The sequence below is a fragment of the Carassius carassius genome, chromosome 5 (assembly GCF_963082965.1).
Source record: "Carassius carassius chromosome 5, fCarCar2.1, whole genome shotgun sequence".
Lineage (NCBI taxonomy): Eukaryota > Metazoa > Chordata > Actinopteri > Cypriniformes > Cyprinidae > Carassius > Carassius carassius.
In genome coordinates this window covers 36,508,053-36,527,291 of record NC_081759.1, presented here as the reverse complement: position 1 = coordinate 36,527,291, position 19,239 = coordinate 36,508,053, and the positions used below count along the sequence as shown (strand labels likewise).

General features: G+C 38.0%; 3 protein-coding genes across 5 annotated transcripts; 2 read left to right on the top strand and 1 right to left on the bottom strand.

The window, feature by feature from the left end:
* Positions 1-159: 159 nt before the first annotated feature.
* mtmr2 (myotubularin related protein 2) lies at positions 160-7,159 on the bottom strand. The gene is made up of 16 exons (XM_059551034.1): positions 6,994-7,159; positions 6,436-6,496; positions 6,302-6,325; positions 6,157-6,220; positions 5,977-6,071; positions 5,784-5,888; positions 4,288-4,392; positions 4,093-4,176; positions 3,430-3,579; positions 3,136-3,324; positions 2,873-3,058; positions 2,566-2,772; positions 2,010-2,102; positions 1,806-1,919; positions 1,406-1,582; positions 160-867 (listed from the first exon to the last, which is right to left on the bottom strand). The coding sequence occupies exons 1-16, from the start codon at positions 7,035-7,037 to the stop codon at positions 703-705; spliced, it is 1,863 nt and encodes a 620-aa protein (XP_059407017.1). The 5' UTR covers positions 7,038-7,159; the 3' UTR covers positions 160-702.
* A 70-nt stretch (positions 7,160-7,229) lies between these two features.
* Positions 7,230-12,732, top strand: gjb1a (gap junction protein beta 1a). 3 transcript variants are annotated; one of them, XM_059551040.1, is made up of 3 exons: positions 7,230-7,360; positions 8,157-8,247; positions 11,531-12,732. In XM_059551040.1, exon 3 carries the CDS (start codon positions 11,545-11,547, stop codon positions 12,265-12,267), a length of 723 nt encoding a protein of 240 aa, XP_059407023.1. In that variant the 5' UTR covers positions 7,230-7,360; positions 8,157-8,247; positions 11,531-11,544; the 3' UTR covers positions 12,268-12,732. The 3 variants fall into 3 exon arrangements, with proteins under 3 accessions (XP_059407023.1, XP_059407022.1, XP_059407021.1); XM_059551039.1 differs by lacking the exons at positions 7,230-7,360; positions 8,157-8,247 and adding an exon at positions 8,254-8,394; XM_059551038.1 differs by lacking the exons at positions 7,230-7,360; positions 8,157-8,247 and adding an exon at positions 9,741-9,880.
* A 1,479-nt stretch (positions 12,733-14,211) lies between these two features.
* On the top strand, positions 14,212-17,970 carry gja2 (gap junction protein, alpha 2). The gene is made up of 2 exons (XM_059551033.1): positions 14,212-14,353; positions 16,005-17,970. Exon 2 carries the CDS (start codon positions 16,022-16,024, stop codon positions 17,078-17,080), a length of 1,059 nt encoding a protein of 352 aa, XP_059407016.1. The 5' UTR covers positions 14,212-14,353; positions 16,005-16,021; the 3' UTR covers positions 17,081-17,970.
* The last annotated feature ends 1,269 nt before the right edge of the window (positions 17,971-19,239 follow it).

The window sequence follows — 19,239 nt, the reverse complement described above, 5'->3', positions numbered from 1 at the left end:
CTAAAGATTAAAGATATAGGATTGCTTTGCACATTATCTGAAATATGCGATGCATTACATGTATTTCATATTTTACACATTAAGTTACAGTACACTATTGTGTCATGGATACTCGGACTGCAGCATGACTACACAAAAACCAGATATAAACTGCAGATATTGCTATGGACTCCCAATTGAATCAGGGTCAAGACCTTTTATTTGTCAATAATGTTAATGTATGAGCAAAAGTTATAGAGCATATAACAAGATTACATAGTGTCATTTTAAACAAGCCCAAGAAAGTTCAGAATTCAAGTAAAGACAGAAGCCTGTATGCAAAACCCTGAGGCTGAAAAACTGGCCTCATCTTCTCTCCGCATCAAGATAATGCAGGCAAAATCCCAGTGACATCACAATACTTTGGTCATGTGATGCTCAGGCACAGAGTTCTACTACATACAGCTCATACAGTCCAAGCCCTAATATCCTTCTAATATGTATTAGTGCTTAAACAGTCTTAATAAATGTATTAATATAATACTAGTATGAAACAGTTTTAGTGATTTAAAAAAAAGCTTCTTCTATTCATCCAGCCAGCTGGTAGCAGCGAGGTGAATGTTAGTGTGTGAATTTACATCAGTTGTGCATCACTGCAAGTAACATGAGAACCATGTGACATGCTCACGCGGTGTGTGTGTGGGCATCTACATTCCTTAAAGTCTAAACAAAGGTCTGCACAGGTGTGATGGAGCGCGTGGGAGACCCCGGCCTCTCGGAGGATGACGTGGCCGTGCGATTGGCCGCCTCCCGCTGCAGCTCTTCCACCCTCTTCTGAAGCTCTGCACGTTTTGCTAGCAGTTCTTTGTAGCGCTGATGGACAGGCTCCTAAAATACATTTTTCATCAAACTGAGACTTTCAAACTAAACATAGACATCACAATCCATTTAAAAACCCAATGTAAGTCCTTAAAATGATAACCCTGGATAACAATTTCTGGGTTATCTTGATTCACATTGTAAAATTTCACTTGGGGTTAACAACAAATCCTGGGTATTCATAAGTTGACACTGTACGTTCCTAAACCCCATGTTAACATCCTTATTTCCAGTGTCAATGGCATTGATTGGACAAATGCAGTGATAGTTATATAATGATAATTTTCCTTTCAAATGCTGAAACGATGGTTTATGCAATCCATTTCTTGCATTTCAATGCATTTCACAACTCTGGGTAAAAGTGGTGCTAAATTACCCTTTATCCTGGGTTAAATGCAGAGTTTAGAATGATGATAGACTGGGGTTTAAGTGCAGTGTGAAAAGCCTGAATGAATTGTCTTTCAAATGAGCAAACTTTATCTAGCATAGTCAGATAATAAATCTAACAATTTCAGTAACTACACATCCATTAAAACCTGGAATGTACCTGTGGTCGCATGCGAGGATTCCAGCGTATGTAGTAGGTGACCCAGAGCTGGAGGTGTCGTATACCAACGGTGGGGAAGAGCACATGGGAGGGATAATGTACATACAGCGGATTCACAAACTCTTCTAGCTGACTGTTCACAAATGACCATAGAGACACGGTGCGCTTCGGGACTTCCTACACAAAACAGACAGTCTCTTAGAAGCGCACACACTCATATATGCAGCTTATAAACGAACACAAGTCTCACACAAACAATGACAACGGATAAGTTGCTCTGGAAAAAAGCATCTGCCAAATTACATCATGATCCATTAAAGAGGCTAACTCTCATATTCCTACTCTTTAAATGAGATGCAAGTGTGCAAATATTTATTCCCAAGGCCATTCTCATTCTTACCTCTTTAAGTCTTTGCTGCTCACTGTTACACAGAAATGTGCCAAAGAGGCAGCTGTAGAGGTGATCCAGTATTGTTATGAGGAAATACTCATTGAACTCGAAAGCTGCAGGAAACTACAAACACAAATACTGATTACTTAGACACAGACCACAGAACATACTGAAGACATAGGCAGGTGGGCAGGTGTTGCTTAGGGAACTCACCTGTCTTGTCATCTGCCAAACACAATCAATGAACTGCAGGAAGATTGGTGAGCGATCGGCATCTGTGTGATTCTTATCACCATGGCCCACTCGCTGTATACACAAATTATATCAAGTCTCTTATGTTTACAATGGCTACTTTTGACCAAATATACAATAAAAACACAAAACTGTGAACTATTATTACAATTTATAATAGTTGAAATAAGAATATTAATTTCTTTACAGAAAAAAATCTTACTGACCCTACTTTTCTAAATGGTAGTGTACGTATTATGTTTTAGTATTTTATTTTTATTTTAAATGGTCAAAAGTATATTATATATTCTGTAGAACTAAAAAAAAATATTGACAAGATATGATAATGAAAATGCATTGAAATTAAAATAGTCATATGCCAGATACTACTGCACTTATATAGGGCACTATTAAGCAGTCATCATAAAGTAAATAGTGAACGAGTTAACAAGTATGAAATTTGGGAAACAGGTAACCTAATATTCTCTCACAGTCTTGCTTGTTGCTGTATCATGTAAACTACAACTGGACCCCTGACCTGTTGGAAGCGGTGACCGAAGCTGAGCCACTCTTTCTCCAGCAGTATCTGAAATCCTCGTATTGTTCTGTAGTGAGAGTCCAGCATTATCAAGGCCAGTGAGGTCAGCTGAGGAGTTCTGTCCCAGCCGTCACTGCAATGAACCACCACTGAGGTTTTCCCAGACTCCACTTTATCGGCTATCCTTAAAGCTCCGGCCAGGATCAACTATCACACAAACGCACACCACACAGTCAGTGCCACATTCATCATCCTCACGTTTCTTAACATTTGTAAAAGGTGATTAACGAGATCACTTCTGTCTCACCTTAATATGCTCCAGCCAGTGGGTGGACTCGATATTGGAAAGCCAATGAGATTCCTCAATGTTGGGATAGACAACCTCCTTCAGTTTCCGTAGTGACTCACGCATTACATGAATGTTGTGGATGTCCAGAAATACCAGTTCAGCATTCTGATAAGCATCTTCACTCTCAAACCCACCTCCTTTCATCTAAAATACACAAACACAGGCTTTCAAAATGTCAGTTTCATTCAAAACGCACACTTGAAGTGAAAGTGAGTGCCTACTTTGTTAGCCGCAGCATTCACACTTGGTCTGGCATCGAATATGTATAGTTTGTGTGATTGAGCGTTTGCGTCCATAATGGCCTGAAGGAGCTTCTCATCTTCTTTGCAGCGGCGGCCGTTCTGGCCCACCATCGTTTGACTGGCACGCACCACTGCGGCCTGACTCTCCGGGTGGATCCATGACAGGACCTAAACCAGGGCGAGCCAACAGCTTCAGTGGTGAGGCCCGGGGACGAATAATTCTACACACACAGACTGATGTGTGATGATTCAGAAACATCTCATGACACTGACCGGAATGCGTCCTTTGGCCCTAAAGCTGGAGACGCGTCGCAGTTCCTCATCAGTAATGGTTACTGGGACAAATAGAGCTGCTGGGTATGAATCACACAGCTCGTAGTGATCATTTACCTTGGAGATCCTCCAGCTCTCGTTTGGAAGACCCTACACACACACACACACATACACACGTGTATTTAAAACACGACGCACAAATAATTGATTCTCATTGGTTAATCACAGCATTATGAAGAAAATATTTTTGCATAATGATGATAAACTATATAAAAGATTGTTGTCCCAGGAAAACAATATTCTATACAGTTGTGCTCTCCATAGTCATTCTCATTCTATTCAAATATTTAAATTAAATTATTTTATATTATTTATGTTTGACATAAGGAATACAAATAATATATTTATTATTATATGGACACTACATAATACAACAAATATTCGCATTGAAAGATTTAACAGACAGATTTAATTTCTTAATTGTCATGTATTAATTTGGTAAGTACCTGTGTTACATGGGATAATGAACACTGTCATCATTACTTAAAGCAATCCCCCTCAATATACAAGCCAACTGTGCTTTACATTTAGAGTCCTAATCACTCTAAAGGGATTTATTTTGCAATACATATCGAATGAATAAATATATTACACAGATTGTACCTGTCTCTTGTATTCAGCCAGTGGGTCATACACCTTCCACCCATTCTCAGGAAATACCTGCTTATACTCAAATGCAAAGAGGGACTAGAAAAAGAGGAAGGAAGGAGACAGAAAGAGATACAAGTTCATTTTAGGCTGGTGCAGGATCGGTTTAATTTAGTATATAAATCATATGCTGTTTTAATATTTTCTCACCATGTTGTTTGACACTGGAAAAGCAAACTTCATCAGAACCTCAAACACGGACTTCTTTAGTGAGTCCTCAGGCTCCTTGTGCACAAAACGTAGGTTCCTCATATCCTACAAGACAAGACAATTAAGCAAATATGCAAAAAAAAAAAAAAGGATAAATCAGGATTGAATAGTTAGGGTTTATTCAGCTGCCAGTTTATTGTCCTGCCAATATTTTCAATGGCCCTATCACAAAACTATTATATATTTTTTTAGCAGTGTATTTTCATATGTGCCAGATGTTCATATTCACATACATACATAAAATTACTAAAACTTGGGGAAGAAAGGGGATTTAAGTGACTTTGAATGTGGAATAGAGTATTTCAAAAACTGCTGATCTACTGGTATTTTCAAAACCATCTCTAGGGTTTACAGAGAATGGTTTGAAAAAGAGAAAATATTCAGTGTGCGGCAGTTGTGTGGACGAAAATGCCTTGTTGATGTCAGAGGAGAATGGGCAGACTGGTTAGAGATGATAGAAAGGCAACAGTAACTCAAATAACTACTTGTTACAAACAAGGTATGCAGAATATAATCTCTGAACGCACAACACATCAAACCATGAAGCAGATGGGCTACAGCAGCAGAAGACCATATTGGGTGCCACTCCTGTCAGCTGAGAACAGGAAAAGGAGGATACAATTCGCCAGGCTCACCAAAATTGGACAAGAGAAGATTTAAAAAACATTGCATGGTGATGAGCCTCGATTTCTGCTCCACATTCAGATGGTAGTGTCAGAATTTGCCGTAAAGAACATGAAAGCATGATCCATCCTGCCTTGTCTCAACGGTTCAGGCTGCTGGTGGTGTAATGGTGTGGGGGATATTTTCTTGGCACACTTTGGGCCCCTTAGAACCACAACCTACCTGAGTATTGTTGCTGACCATGTCCATCCCTTTATGACTACAGTGTACCCATCTTCTGATGGCTACTTCCAGCAGGATAATGCACCATGTCACAAAGCTCAAATCCTCTCAGACTGGTTTCTTGTACATGACAATGAGTTCACTGTACTCAAGTATCCTCCACAGTCACCAGATCTCAATCCAATAGAGCAGCTTTGGGATGTGGTGGAATGGGAGATTGTTATCGTGGATGTGCAGCCGACAAATCTGCAGCAACTGCGTGATGCTATCATGTCAATATGGACCAAAATCTCTGAGGAATCTTTCCAACACCTTGATGAATCTATGCCATGAACAATTAAGGTAGTTCTGAAGCCTAAAGGGGATCCAACCCAGTACTAGCAAGGTCTACCTAATAAAGTGGCCAGTGAGTGTTTTTTTTCCATTTTCAATTATATTTCAGCTTTATTTAGCGCTTTGAGTTTGAGAAAGGTGTTACTATTCAAACGTAGGCATTACTAATCAAATGTATTATTATTATTTCATATATATATATAATAAACAAAACTATTTATTTTTTTATATTTTCAAAAAGAAAATTGCAAATCAACCTTGCAGACAAGGCCGTAAGAGACATCTCCTCTGCTAGTTGCTGCTCCAATCTTCTCTACTCTGCTCAAAACTCCCAGTGGTAGATCCAGCCCAAACACCGGTTCCTAGACAATAAATGAGGTGATGGAAGTCTTTAGTTTAGAAACTCTCTCCAGCAGTCATACAGAAACAGCATAAGCACATGGCTCGTACCCTGTCAGTGCATCTGAAGAAAAGTCTGTAGTTAGTGACGGTCAGAGATCCTCTAACAGGCCCAATGAACGGACAAATGTAAGTCACATCTTTAGCTGTAGACACACACACAAGAAACAGATACATTTACACCATCAGAATGGATGATTTAAGGAAGTCAGTATAATGAACCACAAATACCGGAATCCTGAACCAGTTCCTCTGGCAGAAGAGGAAGTTCGCCTTTACTGGGGTCTTTGTAGACCTGCACACAGAAGAACATGAAATCAATAGAAAGGAACTGAGACTTAATCCAAACTTTAGGCTTACATTTATACTTTCATACCTTTTCAGTTGCCTTTCCTTTACTCTGTTAGGAATTTAAAACAGATGAGGTTAAGTTATCGTAACAGTTCAGAGCATACAACAGGTTTAGGAACAGAATAAGAAGTGCTGGGTTGGACTTTGGTCCTGACTGACCCGCAGCTCTGTGTCTGAAACTCTGGGTCCACTGGAGCGGTCCGAGCGCGTCGTGGTGGAGCTGAAAGGATTACAGCACACCTATGAGCTTTACACATTAAAGGAAGCGTTGTCTCATAAATGAACATTCTGCCATCAGTTGCTGATACTTATGTTGCTCCAAACCTGTACATCTTTAGTGTCACTGACAGCATTAGCAATCATTCACTATCATTACATCTGCTTTACTTTACTTTAAAATGAGTGGTGTGTTTCTGCCTAATATCTCCTTTAATGCACTACAGATTAATTAAAGAAAGTCAGTCATACAAGGTTGGAAAATATATATTGAGCAAATAATGACAGACTTTACATTTCTGAGTGAACTATCCCTTCCGTAAAAATAGTGATCATACTTAATTGCAGCGCAAAATATATTATTTAAACATCCTGGAACGTTTTTCATACGACGCGTTTGCGAATCAGGTAACGTTAAGTTATTGTAAATATTCACTCAGTAACGTTAATGCCTCTGTGTGAGAGAGTGTGTTTGTGTTTTCTCTTGGTAAGCAACGTTACCTGCACAGCGACTCCACGCTGTCCACACTGCCGCTCTCCTCCATCCCGAACTGCGCCACTGATAAAGTTGTCAAGTTAACTTAACAAATTTAGTGACTGTTAAGTGCGGAATCTCAGTGAACACAAACAGCGGAAGCCGCCATGTCTTCCCAGAATTCCTCTAGTTGGGGGCCATAGACATATGGGTGGGGCTGGCAGTGCGCGCTCGCGCGTTGGGCGTTTGTGGCCGTGAGCGCGTGATTGTTGGTCACCTTGTGGGGACTTTTCTTCCGCCAGATTAAAACTAGATCAAACAACATGAGACACAAACACCAAAATGTGCATAGTGTAACTATATGTATTTTATAAACAAAAACAACCAATAAAGGTAAAAGTTTAATTAAACAATGTCTTAATATTAAAATATGTTGGGATTAGGGTTAATAAAAATGAATGAATGAAATGTCTTTATTGAATTAATATGAATTTTTAAAAGCTTGATTTAAATAAAATCATTTAAAAAAAAAATGTGTTAGCTGATTGATATAACATTGACAAACTGTTTTTAACCGATTTAACTATATACTGATTACTGAAAAATAAAGAAGGACAGTTCTGTACTCAGTGATTGTTCAATGTAACATTCAGGACAAGATAATGGAAAAAATGAAGTAAAGATAGACATGGGGCACTTAGGTTTTTTTTTTTTTTTTGATAAATAAAGTCTTAAAAGTCTGGTTATATTCCCTCATTTCCAGTAATAAATCCAGTCCTAATCAGCAGAAGTTTGTTATAAAACCCTTGGATTAATAGAAATTAAAACAATCTACAGTACATCCTTGTATGTGCCATTTACCCTCTCAAAAGGAAAAAGCAATGAATAAATTAAATGTATTTCATTGATAATAACCATTTGGATTAATATGTTATTTTATTTTGAAGCTGCTGTTGTGGATGTAATTCCAGGTCTTTATTATAATACATCTATCTAAAAACAGTTCTGTTGTGTACAAATTTGTGCATACAGAAACTGGATCAATGTAGCCTATAGTGTGCATGTGTAAACTTTCCTGTATGTACATGGTTATAAATGTGCGTGAAAGCAAAGCTATGTACAAGCTTGTGTATGAGAGTTGGTATGTATGTTCATGTGTAAATGCATTTGTACATAATTTGCGTCACAGTGTCTGCTGGTGGGTGTATGCCTTGGATCTGATCTGAATGGTTAAGGACGGGCAGCACAAGCATCTTTTGTGTGGAGATGTTTGTAGTGGGGTGAGTAACAGCGTGACTGTGACACGAGTGATTAGCAATGCAAAGCTCCGGTACTGCAGAATAGTCTGCACTGGGGAAACATCAACCCTTTCCTGTGCGAGTGCGAATTCAACCTCTTCATCTGCTCAGGGACCACACCAACCGCAGGTAAACATCAGCCAAATACCAACCCTATCAAACACAGTACTAAACCTACCAATTAAACCCTATCATAATCAACTACCAACCATGATCAATCCAGCAACTCAATAATCAACCAACTACCAAACCAGTAAAGTCAGCATGAAACACCCATCTCCCTGGTTTACTTCTAATTTAGAATGTTTACAACCACTTATTGATCATGGAATATACTACACATAGTAATAAAATTTTATAAACCAACCTCTGGGAAACTAAAAATCTGTATTTGAAGTGAAGATGTTTTGCAGTATCTTGGGACAATGATTTCTGATGTATGTTCAGGATGTTCCATTTCTCTGCACTGTAAAAAATAAGGTTTCCTTATTGGCATTGATAGTTCCATGAAGAGCTTTTCACGTCTATAGAAAATTTTTATTGCTCAAAAATTTCTATATAGTACAAAAATTAAGAGGGGGAAAGGTTCTTTATAAAACTGTTCTCTGAAAGGTTCTTTAGGGAATCAAAAATGATTTTCTTCTATGGTGAAAAAAACTCTTTTTGTAACATTTATTTTTAAGAGCTATGATGACATCTATTGCTGGATTTCATTAAAACAATAATAAAACACAATCCACAATTTATTGGGGGAAACTACTAAAAGTAAAAGATGTAGAAGACTCAATGGAAATAGTAATGTAAAAATGGTAATTTTATATTTCACCATTACAAGACAACAATTTAAATTTTCTTATAGAGAGAGAGAGAGAGACTAAAAGCATATTCTATTATGTTAAATGTTAAAATGATAGAACTATAGCAATATTCACCAATAATGTAAAACAAAATTACATGATAAGACTACATCATCATTTTAATACATTTTCAAATGGTTATATATTCAGGGTATTTGCAAAACGAACTGTTGAGACATTTCTAACTACCAAACCCACTTTAAACTTCTAAACATGTAATTCTAAACCTGGAAAATCTGATTTAATAATGAATGTGCTTATATATATATATATATATATATATATATATATATATATATATATATATATATATATATATATATATATATATATATATATATATATATATATATATATATATATATATATATATATATATATATATATATATATATATAAAGAAAACTGCTGCAAGGTCCTGTGAGGTCAGAGCATTTAATATTACACAAATCTGAGGCAGAAGGCAAAAATGGAAGATACTCTGTGACCCGTATCACAGAAATACACACATCCAAGCGCACACTCTTGTTCTGTGACTGAACCCACGCTTCCATTGTGTGATGGGAGAATGACATTGGCTGCAAGTTCGCCGGTCACATGGGTGGCTGTGCCTTCATAAATGGTTGCTGCAAGCTGGAGGCACTCCATCTGACAGAAGTACACACACACACACACACACACACACCGGAGACACGGCGGGTCTCAGAACCCCTCTACACGGGCTCTGCCCATGCCACTAACACCACCTGCGGAGTCTGGTAATTCTGAATACTGCATGAATCTCTTTCTCTCACGCTATTTTTCTGGTTGCTGCTGTTTTCTGCTGTAGATGTGGTTGTATTTTGTCCTTGCACTTCATTTCTTATAAAATGTAAATGATTTTCAGTTAATGAGGTACATTCAGGTAGCATACAGTCATGAAAAAACACTTTGTCCAAGTACTACCCTGTACAGGACATTTAAGTCCATTGTCAAGGCATATTGTAACTATATTCTTGTGCTGTGCATTGTTTTAAAGACATATATTTGTGCATTGCATCAGACGTGGTCATTATGTGTTTCTAATTATGACATAACAATGGTTATTGAGCAGTAATAAGAGGGCTTAAATCCAGACTTTGATGTGATATATGGGTTTATGCATGTCTCAATGCTGATGGACATTTTGTTTGCTGTGTGTTTTGTTTTTAAAGGCATCTCTTACGTTTACCAAAACTGCATTTGTTTGGTTATAAATATAGTAAAAACTTTGATATTGTGAATCATTACTACAATTTAAAACTGTCTCTATTTTAATATATTTAAACATATATTTATTAATGTGGTGGTCAATTTAGCAGAATCTGATTTTACCAAGTGAGACATGTTCCTGGGACAACATCTTTGTTGACCCTGGAACAACATTGTGATTAACCAATCAGATTTGAAGAACAAGTTTATAGATTTTGTGAAGTTTACGCTTACAATTACTGTTAGGTGCTTGTACATCAGTGTCATTCATCTATCATTTCCTCTGATTTTAAGGATCACTCATGGTTAAGGTTAGGTTTAGGTGTAGGGATATGGTCAAGACTACATTTTTTGAGTAAAATGTTGTTCCAGGGTCAACAAAATATGTTGACCTAGGAACACATCTAACTCAGCAATATCAGGTTGTGCGGTGAATTTATTGCAGCCATTATTGCAGCCTTCAGTTTGATCTTTTCAGAAATCAATACGCTGATTTGGTGCTCAATACAATTAGTCGAATGATCAATGTTGAAAACGGTTGTGCTGCTTAATTTTTATGTGGAAACTGATGCTTTTTTAGGATTTCTTTGAAGAAAATAAAGTTCAAAAGAACTGCATTTATTGGAAATAAAAATCTTCGGTAACATTTTAAATGTAACCCATGTGACTTTTGATCTTTAATGTGTCCTTGCTGAATAAAACTATTTTGATTATCTTTTAAATATTCCTGATCCCTATTTTTGTACGGTAGTGTGTGTATATATAAAATAATTGTAAAATATGCTTTAATAAGCTGATCGCTGTATGAAGCCTCCTCCGTTAGGTTGAGAGCGGCTTCTGTTCTAACCTTGTGTGTGTGTGTGTGTTTGTGTGTGTGCACTTGTACTGCTTTTATTGTGAGGGCCAGTTTGAGTTTTAGACCATCGAAGTGAGGACAATCTTGTAAAGTGAGGAAGGACATTTTGGCCACTCCTCACTTTCTGAGAGCCCTTCAAAAGACTTGGTTTTAGGGATCAGGTTAGGTTTAGGTTAAGTGTTTGGGTGAGGCACTTAGTTCTGATTTAAGGAGCTAGAGATTGCATTGTGTCCGTGTATGTCCTCACAATGATAGCTAGCCTATATAGAGTTGTGTGTGTGTGTGTTCCCTAATTACAGTGGACTTTTTCTCTGTCTTCCAGATCTGGAACCAAAAATGAACTGGGCGTCTTTTTATGCCGTGATCAGCGGCGTGAACCGGCATTCTACCGGCATTGGGCGGATTTGGCTGTCTGTCCTCTTCATTTTCCGGATCCTGGTTCTGGTGGTGGCGGCGGAGAGCGTGTGGGGCGATGAGAAAGCACACTTCATCTGCAACACCCAGCAGCCCGGCTGCAACAGTGTCTGCTATGACCATTTCTTCCCCATCTCTCACATCCGACTGTGGGCGCTGCAGCTCATCATGGTCTCTACCCCCGCCCTGCTGGTTACCATGCACATTGCACATCGTCGGCATATCGACAAGAAGTTGTATCGGCAAGCTGGCCGCACCAGTCCAAAAGACTTAGAGCAGATAAAAAACCAAAAGATGAAGATTACTGGCGCCCTTTGGTGGACATATATGATCAGTCTGCTGTTCCGTGTGTTATTCGAATCTGCCTTTATGTATCTGTTCTACATGATTTACCCAGGATACAAGATGTTCCGGCTGGTAAAGTGTGACTCGTACCCGTGCCCAAACATAGTCGACTGCTTTGTGTCCCGACCAACAGAGAAAACAGTGTTCACTATATTCATGCTTGCTGTGTCCGGCATCTGCATCCTGCTCAACATCGCAGAAATCGTCTTTCTTGTGGCAAGGGCAACAAGTCGTCATCTCAATAACTCCAAGGATTCCCCAGTGGGGGCCTGGATCTCTCAGAAACTGTGCTCCTTTTAGAAGCGCTGGTCCTCTCACTCTCCGAAACCTACATAGGCTATTTCACAAAAACACTTAATGTTAATGAGGGCTAAAGTCATTGATCGTGTTTTTTAAATTTTATAACTCAGAACACTTTTTAAAATGTGTAGGCCTACATAATATTACTCCACACAATTTTAGAGCAATATTGAAATAAATTCACACTGCTGTATGAAATGATATACTCATATTGTCCCTAAAAACAATGCAATAAAAATGTTATATTTGATGAAAAAGATTAGATTTAACACATTTTGTTTTGCAAATGGCAACAAAAATGAGTTTGTAAGAAAGATGTTCCAATTTATTCATCAGCTGTACTTTATCTTGTAGATCAGGGGGCCTCGCCAAACTGGGTTCCAAAAAACATTTAAATGTACTTATATTAACATAATCTTAATTGAAAATGCTAAAAAACTAAAAAATAAAGATGTACAACATTAATCTGACTTCTTTATTTTATTACAACATAAGCTTGCTCAGGAAGGCCATCAAATTGTCTCAGACAAAAGTGTCCTTGGAGTCAAAACTGTTGAGAGCCACTGCAGTAGATAGTAGCTAATTTATGATAAAGCACAGTTTAACTTACATAAAAGCATCCAGAAACTGTCAGCACTATCAGGTTTATAATTGCTATCGTATCATAAACATCTCCACAACTACAACAACAATCGAAATTCAGATACGAATTCAGACATTGTTTTTGTATTATTTTAAAACTCTTGTGTGTCAAACAAATGTTTTAAAGTAATTATTATATGTAGTCTCGAATGCACAAGTAGCCTATACTCGAGAATTATTCTTGTTTTACTTGCAGGTCTGTACAGGGCATTACATCTTGGGGGCGCTAGAGCTCCAAAAGACCAAGTCTTCAAAAACCACAGTGACTGTAAATTTTTTATCCACTATTGCAACGTCAAGATCAGCATTTGTAATGTTCTGTTCATGATCATAATGATGGTTCCCTTTTTGATAAAGTTCTTTTGATGTTACAATAGGACATCTGTTTCAATAATCTGCTGTTAAAATATTTATTTAGTAAAATTTGGATGGACCCACTTTTTCCACAGTGGTCACCAGGTTCAGTGGCATAATTATTTAATATTTATTTATTACATTATTAATCACACACACACACACACACACACACACACACACACACACACACACACACACACACACACACACACACACACACACACACACACACACACACACACACACACACACACACACACAAATAACCAATGCCTTTCTTTTAGATGCATCCCATGTGATTTCAGTTAAATAAACATTTCAGTTCATTCAATGATATACAGTATAATACTATAATAGCCTATATACATACCATCCGACTTATTAGCCAATCAGAAAAATGAATTAAATATTTTACGAACCTGTTTTGAGTCATGGGTCTTCTGTCAACAGCCAGTCCAGTTTACCTGGGCTTCGAAAATGTAAAAATTCCCTGTCCTCCGTCAGCTCCGACCATAGCATACATATCAAATACAAGCAGAGGGACACAGTCTTGCCTCCTGTTTACCTCTTGCTCTTTAACTTCTGTTTGTTCTCCATCTGGTGCTTTAAAAAAGGAAAAAACTAAAACAGAAAGACAAAAAGAGAATATGTTTTAGTCGCTTTCCTTCAAAGGGAGGAATGTGTGCCTGGCTGACTGTGTCCTGTGAGCTCTGCCATTGGTCCTGACAGCTGTCACTCATCTGAAAGGCTCTGAGAAAAAAGGCAGGTGGTACACTCTCCAAAATTCTCCCTAGGGATTGTGTTCCCTGCCAAAATTAACCCCAACACACACACACACACACACACACACACACACACACACACACACACACACACACACACACACACACACACACACACACACACACACACACACACAAATACAGTGTATTTGTATGGGTCAGTTCTCTCTTTCTGTTTGAGTGAGTGTTGGAGTACAGAAGAGAGTGTATGTATGACAGAAGAAGTATAGCGCTGTGTACAGACCTGTAGACTTGTTATTATTTATGTGTGAGGGGATCATTCTAACTCGGGACTTTGAAGAAAGGTAAGTCTCAAGCTATAGAATTAACCGACTCTCACACACTCCCTTTGTACACATACAAACAGACCGATACACAAATGAGAGAAGACAGCACAGAAATAGCATCTGAAATCAATTTAATACCCTTTCAGACTTTTCTCTGTCTTGTATTAAGTTTTAACAGTCTTTGATTCCTTTCATTTGCAAGCATTAATCAATCCATGACTTTATATGTAAAGATATGGCTTAATAATGGCAGAAATATTGCCAGATCCATCCGATTTTTGGAAGCAAATAGGATCCTAGATTTAGTATTATGACTAATGCGATTAATCACTGTGTATGTATTTATTTATGAATGACAAATCGCAGTGTGTCTGGTTGATAATCTGAGAAAGGATGTATATTTTAGTTTAGAAATACTTTGATATTCTTCACAGAATTTATGCGTGTTGCTCAGTGTGAAACAAACATAGTAACTAAACTGAGAGGCTTTAAGATTCATATATAATGGTGAATTTTATTATTGGAATCTATGTACATAAATGCCAAGGTTTTCAAACTAAGGTCCAGGGACAAGATCCACAATTGTTCAAAGAGACATGCAGCACAAAATAAATGAATTTATAAAACATATCTATAAATAAATAAAAAAATAAGAATAATAAGAAAATAATTTTTTTAGTTTTCCATACAGAAAATCATTAGAACATTATTTAATCAAATCACTAATTGTTTTGTTCACAAGTAAGATATAAAAAGATGTCAGTGTCAACTTAATACAGAGTAGATATTTTGTATATTATCTGTATAGTAGATATTTTCAGGTTAAATTTGAGACATATTTATACATTTTTTTCACACTATACATAAAATATATTGCTGCCCCATTCACAAGGGTAGCATCATTTTTGGGGCCCATGGCATTAAAACGTTTGAAAAGTTAAGAAGCTTTCATGTTTAATTTAAGATAATCTGTTAACAGACAGTATGTAGTACAGAAAGTATGAAGTGTGTTGCAAGATCCTTGTGTATGTGTGTGTGTGTGTGTCTGCAGGGGTCGAGTATGTCCACCTGTTTCAGGTCATGCTCAGGCATGAAGACATGTCAGTGAAACCTCAGGGCCATATGACCAAACACATCCCTCAAACATGACAAAGAACCTTCAACCCACCCCTCTAATAATATATGTGTGTGTTAGCATGTATCTGTGTGCCTATGTAATTACTTAACCAAATTTTGCGGAAACTTTTTTGACTCAGGATTGATCTAAATCTGACAAAATTTAATCATTTATTTTTTATTTTTTTTGCAAAATTGAAGGTTTTCTGGTATGGTTAGGTTATGGTATTTTAATTATATGTATACATGTCTACAGAACGTCCACATTTAGTTGACTAAGTTGACATAATACATGCTGGACCTTTTCTTTTTGGACCTAAATTTAAGAAAAAGTAAATATATAAGTGTATACATTTTTGTAGGGAAGTATTGTAAGGCTAACTGGATTGTGCTTATTAATTTCCCTTATTTTTTTATTAAGATAACCTTTGCCGATTATTATTCAGACTAAGTAATGTAGAATTTTCACATCTGCCATTTAGTGATTATTGGCCATTACTGGTTATCAGCTTAATTAAAATTGCTGTATCTCTGTATTTGTGTGCATTTTCAGGTGGGCACGCAACAGTAATGGGAGACTGGAGCTCGCTTGGGAAGCTTTTGGAAAGTGCCCAGGAACACTCCACGGTGGTGGGTAAAGTCTGGCTCACCGTACTCTTCATCTTCCGCATCTTGGTGCTCGGTGCTGCCGCAGAGAAGGTTTGGGGCGATGAGCAGTCCGGTTTCACCTGCGACACCAAACAACCTGGTTGCCAGAATGTATGCTACGATATAACCTTCCCGATCTCTCACATCCGATTCTGGGTGCTCCAGATCATCTTCGTCTCCACTCCGACACTGATCTACCTGGGCCACATCCTGCACCTGGTGCGCATGGAGAAGAAACCAAAACACAACGAGGCAGGTGGGACGGACAAACAGGCACTTTTGAGCACCAAATCTGGAAGAGGTCCCATACGTGACGAACAGGGGAAGATCCGTCTGCAGGGAGTCTTGTTACGCACGTATGTCTTCAACATCATCTTTAAAACACTGTTTGAGGTGGGCTTCATTGTGGCACAGTACTTCCTGTACGGATTCGAACTCAAGCCACTGTATACCTGCAACAGATGGCCCTGTCCCAACACCGTCAACTGCTACATCTCACGACCTACAGAAAAAACCATCTTCATCATATTTATGCTGGCGGTGGCCTGTGTTTCTCTGCTGCTCAACCTGGTGGAGATGTACCACCTGGGTTTCACCAAATGCCACCAGGGTCTTCGATACAGGCGCTCTCATTCTGTCTGTGACACTGAATCTAAAGCACCTAGTGAGGATGCGGTGGTTCCGTTTGTGCCAAACTACCCATATTTTCCACCTCACGCACCGCCTCCAGCTCCTTTTCCCACAGAGCCACACTTCAACCTCTCAGAACCCGATGGAACCTTCCCGCAACACGGCAGCCGCTCCGCTTATAAGCAGAACCGCGAGAACATGGCTGTAGAGCGCAGCGGGAAACCGGATGCTGCAGATGTCAAAATCAACAAAACTAATTCTGTCCCCGGATCACCAAACCAGCAGCGCAGGCCCAGCTATTCAAGTCGATACAGCAACAACAAGACCAGGATGGATGACCTCAAAATCTGACCAGACACAAACAAGACTCCAACTAGACTCAAGACTCACAGGCTCTGAGCGCATGACAAGAATAAAAGTGTCATTAAGAGTGACATCAGAATCAGGGAGTCCAAATGTAAACTGGTGTGATGCTTTACTTGAATTCATTTTGTGGGAACATTGCAATAACGTGATCATTAATCAAAAAGATTGATGATTAAATCATAAACTAAAATCATATGGAAGCTTTGCTTTGATAAATCCTAATTGGTAAGTCAAAAAGTAGAGGTTATGATACATTAAGTCATAATTATGGCATAAATGAAATTATGAAATACAAATCATGGCATAAAAAATTGAAATTAGGAGTCATTATGACAAATTTCTACATGATTAAAAAAATTCTTATAATTTCGACATTTTGATTTCCATAATTATGAACTGATCTCTCCCTTTTTTTCTTCAGAATTTCAACACTATATGTCATAATCATGATATACCAAAACTTTTTTTTTTCTAATGTGCATGACGGAGAAGGGCTTTCGTAAGGATGATCACTTAAAATGAATTAAAGGAGACTTACGGGTAAAATGTGAATGTTTGAATCTTGTGAGGTTTATAGGGGGTGGACTGACTGTGGAGGAAAACTAATTTATATTTTTTCAGTGGCAACACTAATCACATTTTACAAGTCAACAGCTTACAACAGTTTCATCAACTAGACTTTGCTGACTGTTTTTACCAGGTGTTTACAATGTGTCTATGGCCTGTTTAAAATTGTATAACCAGAGAACTAGTATTGTATGAATGTACTATCCACACATTCTCATGTTAACATGAATGATATAAAGAAATGGTGCTATGTGTGTGTCCACTTCTTAAATAAACACTGGAGACTATTCTTAGAGAGCTGAAATGAGTGCCCAGAGACACTTTGTATGTGTGTGTGTGTGTGTGTGTGTCCGGTTTGAAACCTGAGACAGGTCTGGCAGACGGACAGGAGCACTGATTGGCTAAATCTGTTACATTGGGCAAGAGTACAGATTGACTCAAGCTGTTGCCAAAAGCCTTTCAACAGATTCAAGAAGTGTGTCACTGATGGGCTATGGGCTGTTATTACCTCTCGAGCTATGCTCCTAAATCTTGTGAGCTCTCTTGGTGTCTACTGTCCTTCAAAAGCAGCATCATTCTGACCCAAAAACAGCCTCAAAAGTGACTGATGCTCCATTAAGAGTCATTCATGTGCTGCACAAAGTGTCTCATGTTAGCATGTTGCTAAGCTAATAACTTGATAGGTTACTTACAGACAAGAACAATAAATAAATACATATACATTAATCTTGTGAAATTAATATGTACACATTTTCAAACAGACAGAAGACAGATGAAAGATTAGATAATTTCAAACGGCTACAGAATGATAAAATGTGAATTGTTTAATTTTTTTAAGTTTTCAACGTGAAAGTAAGCCATTTTCTGTGAATGTGAGAGAATTCGAAAGTTTCGAAACAGTATCTTTTATATTTTGAATTTCTGCATGACCAGAGATCTTCTCCCAAATGAAACCACAACCTCTGCTTAAAGCTGACACGAAATGATTAATTACAATACCATAACTGATCTGCAGATTTCTCTCTGGTGTTGTATGCTGGACTTAATAATTAAATCTGTTTAAACCTATCCCTCCCCAATTGACACGTCTTAAATTCCAATCACCAACCAATGCAAAGAACAAAGTGGTTTTTCTCTCTCTCGATAATCTATCACAACGAGAAAATATCTGCCAATACTTCTGTTTCCATTGTTAAGGATTATCTCCTTTCAAAGTCAACACCCAGGTTAAAATCTCCCCCTTTTAAGCAAAATGTGCTTGTCTCACAACAGGTGTTGCCATAGTGGCAGGGGTCAGAGGACACGATGTCAAGCTGTGCCAAAATGACCGTCATAAAATAGCCTTGTAACCTTATCAAAGGCTGAAGCTGATCACAGCAGGGACCTGTCTGCATGCCTGCATCTGGGATTGATCACACTATTGACAGCACTGTTGACATCCTGCTTATATTGTTCTCAGAGTACCAGGAGGTTTAGTGTGATATATGTACCTGAATCAACATCAGTGTTGCTCCTAGAACAACATTAAAGATAGAGAAAAAAAGAGAGGGAAGATCCTTTCTTCATTCATTTTATTT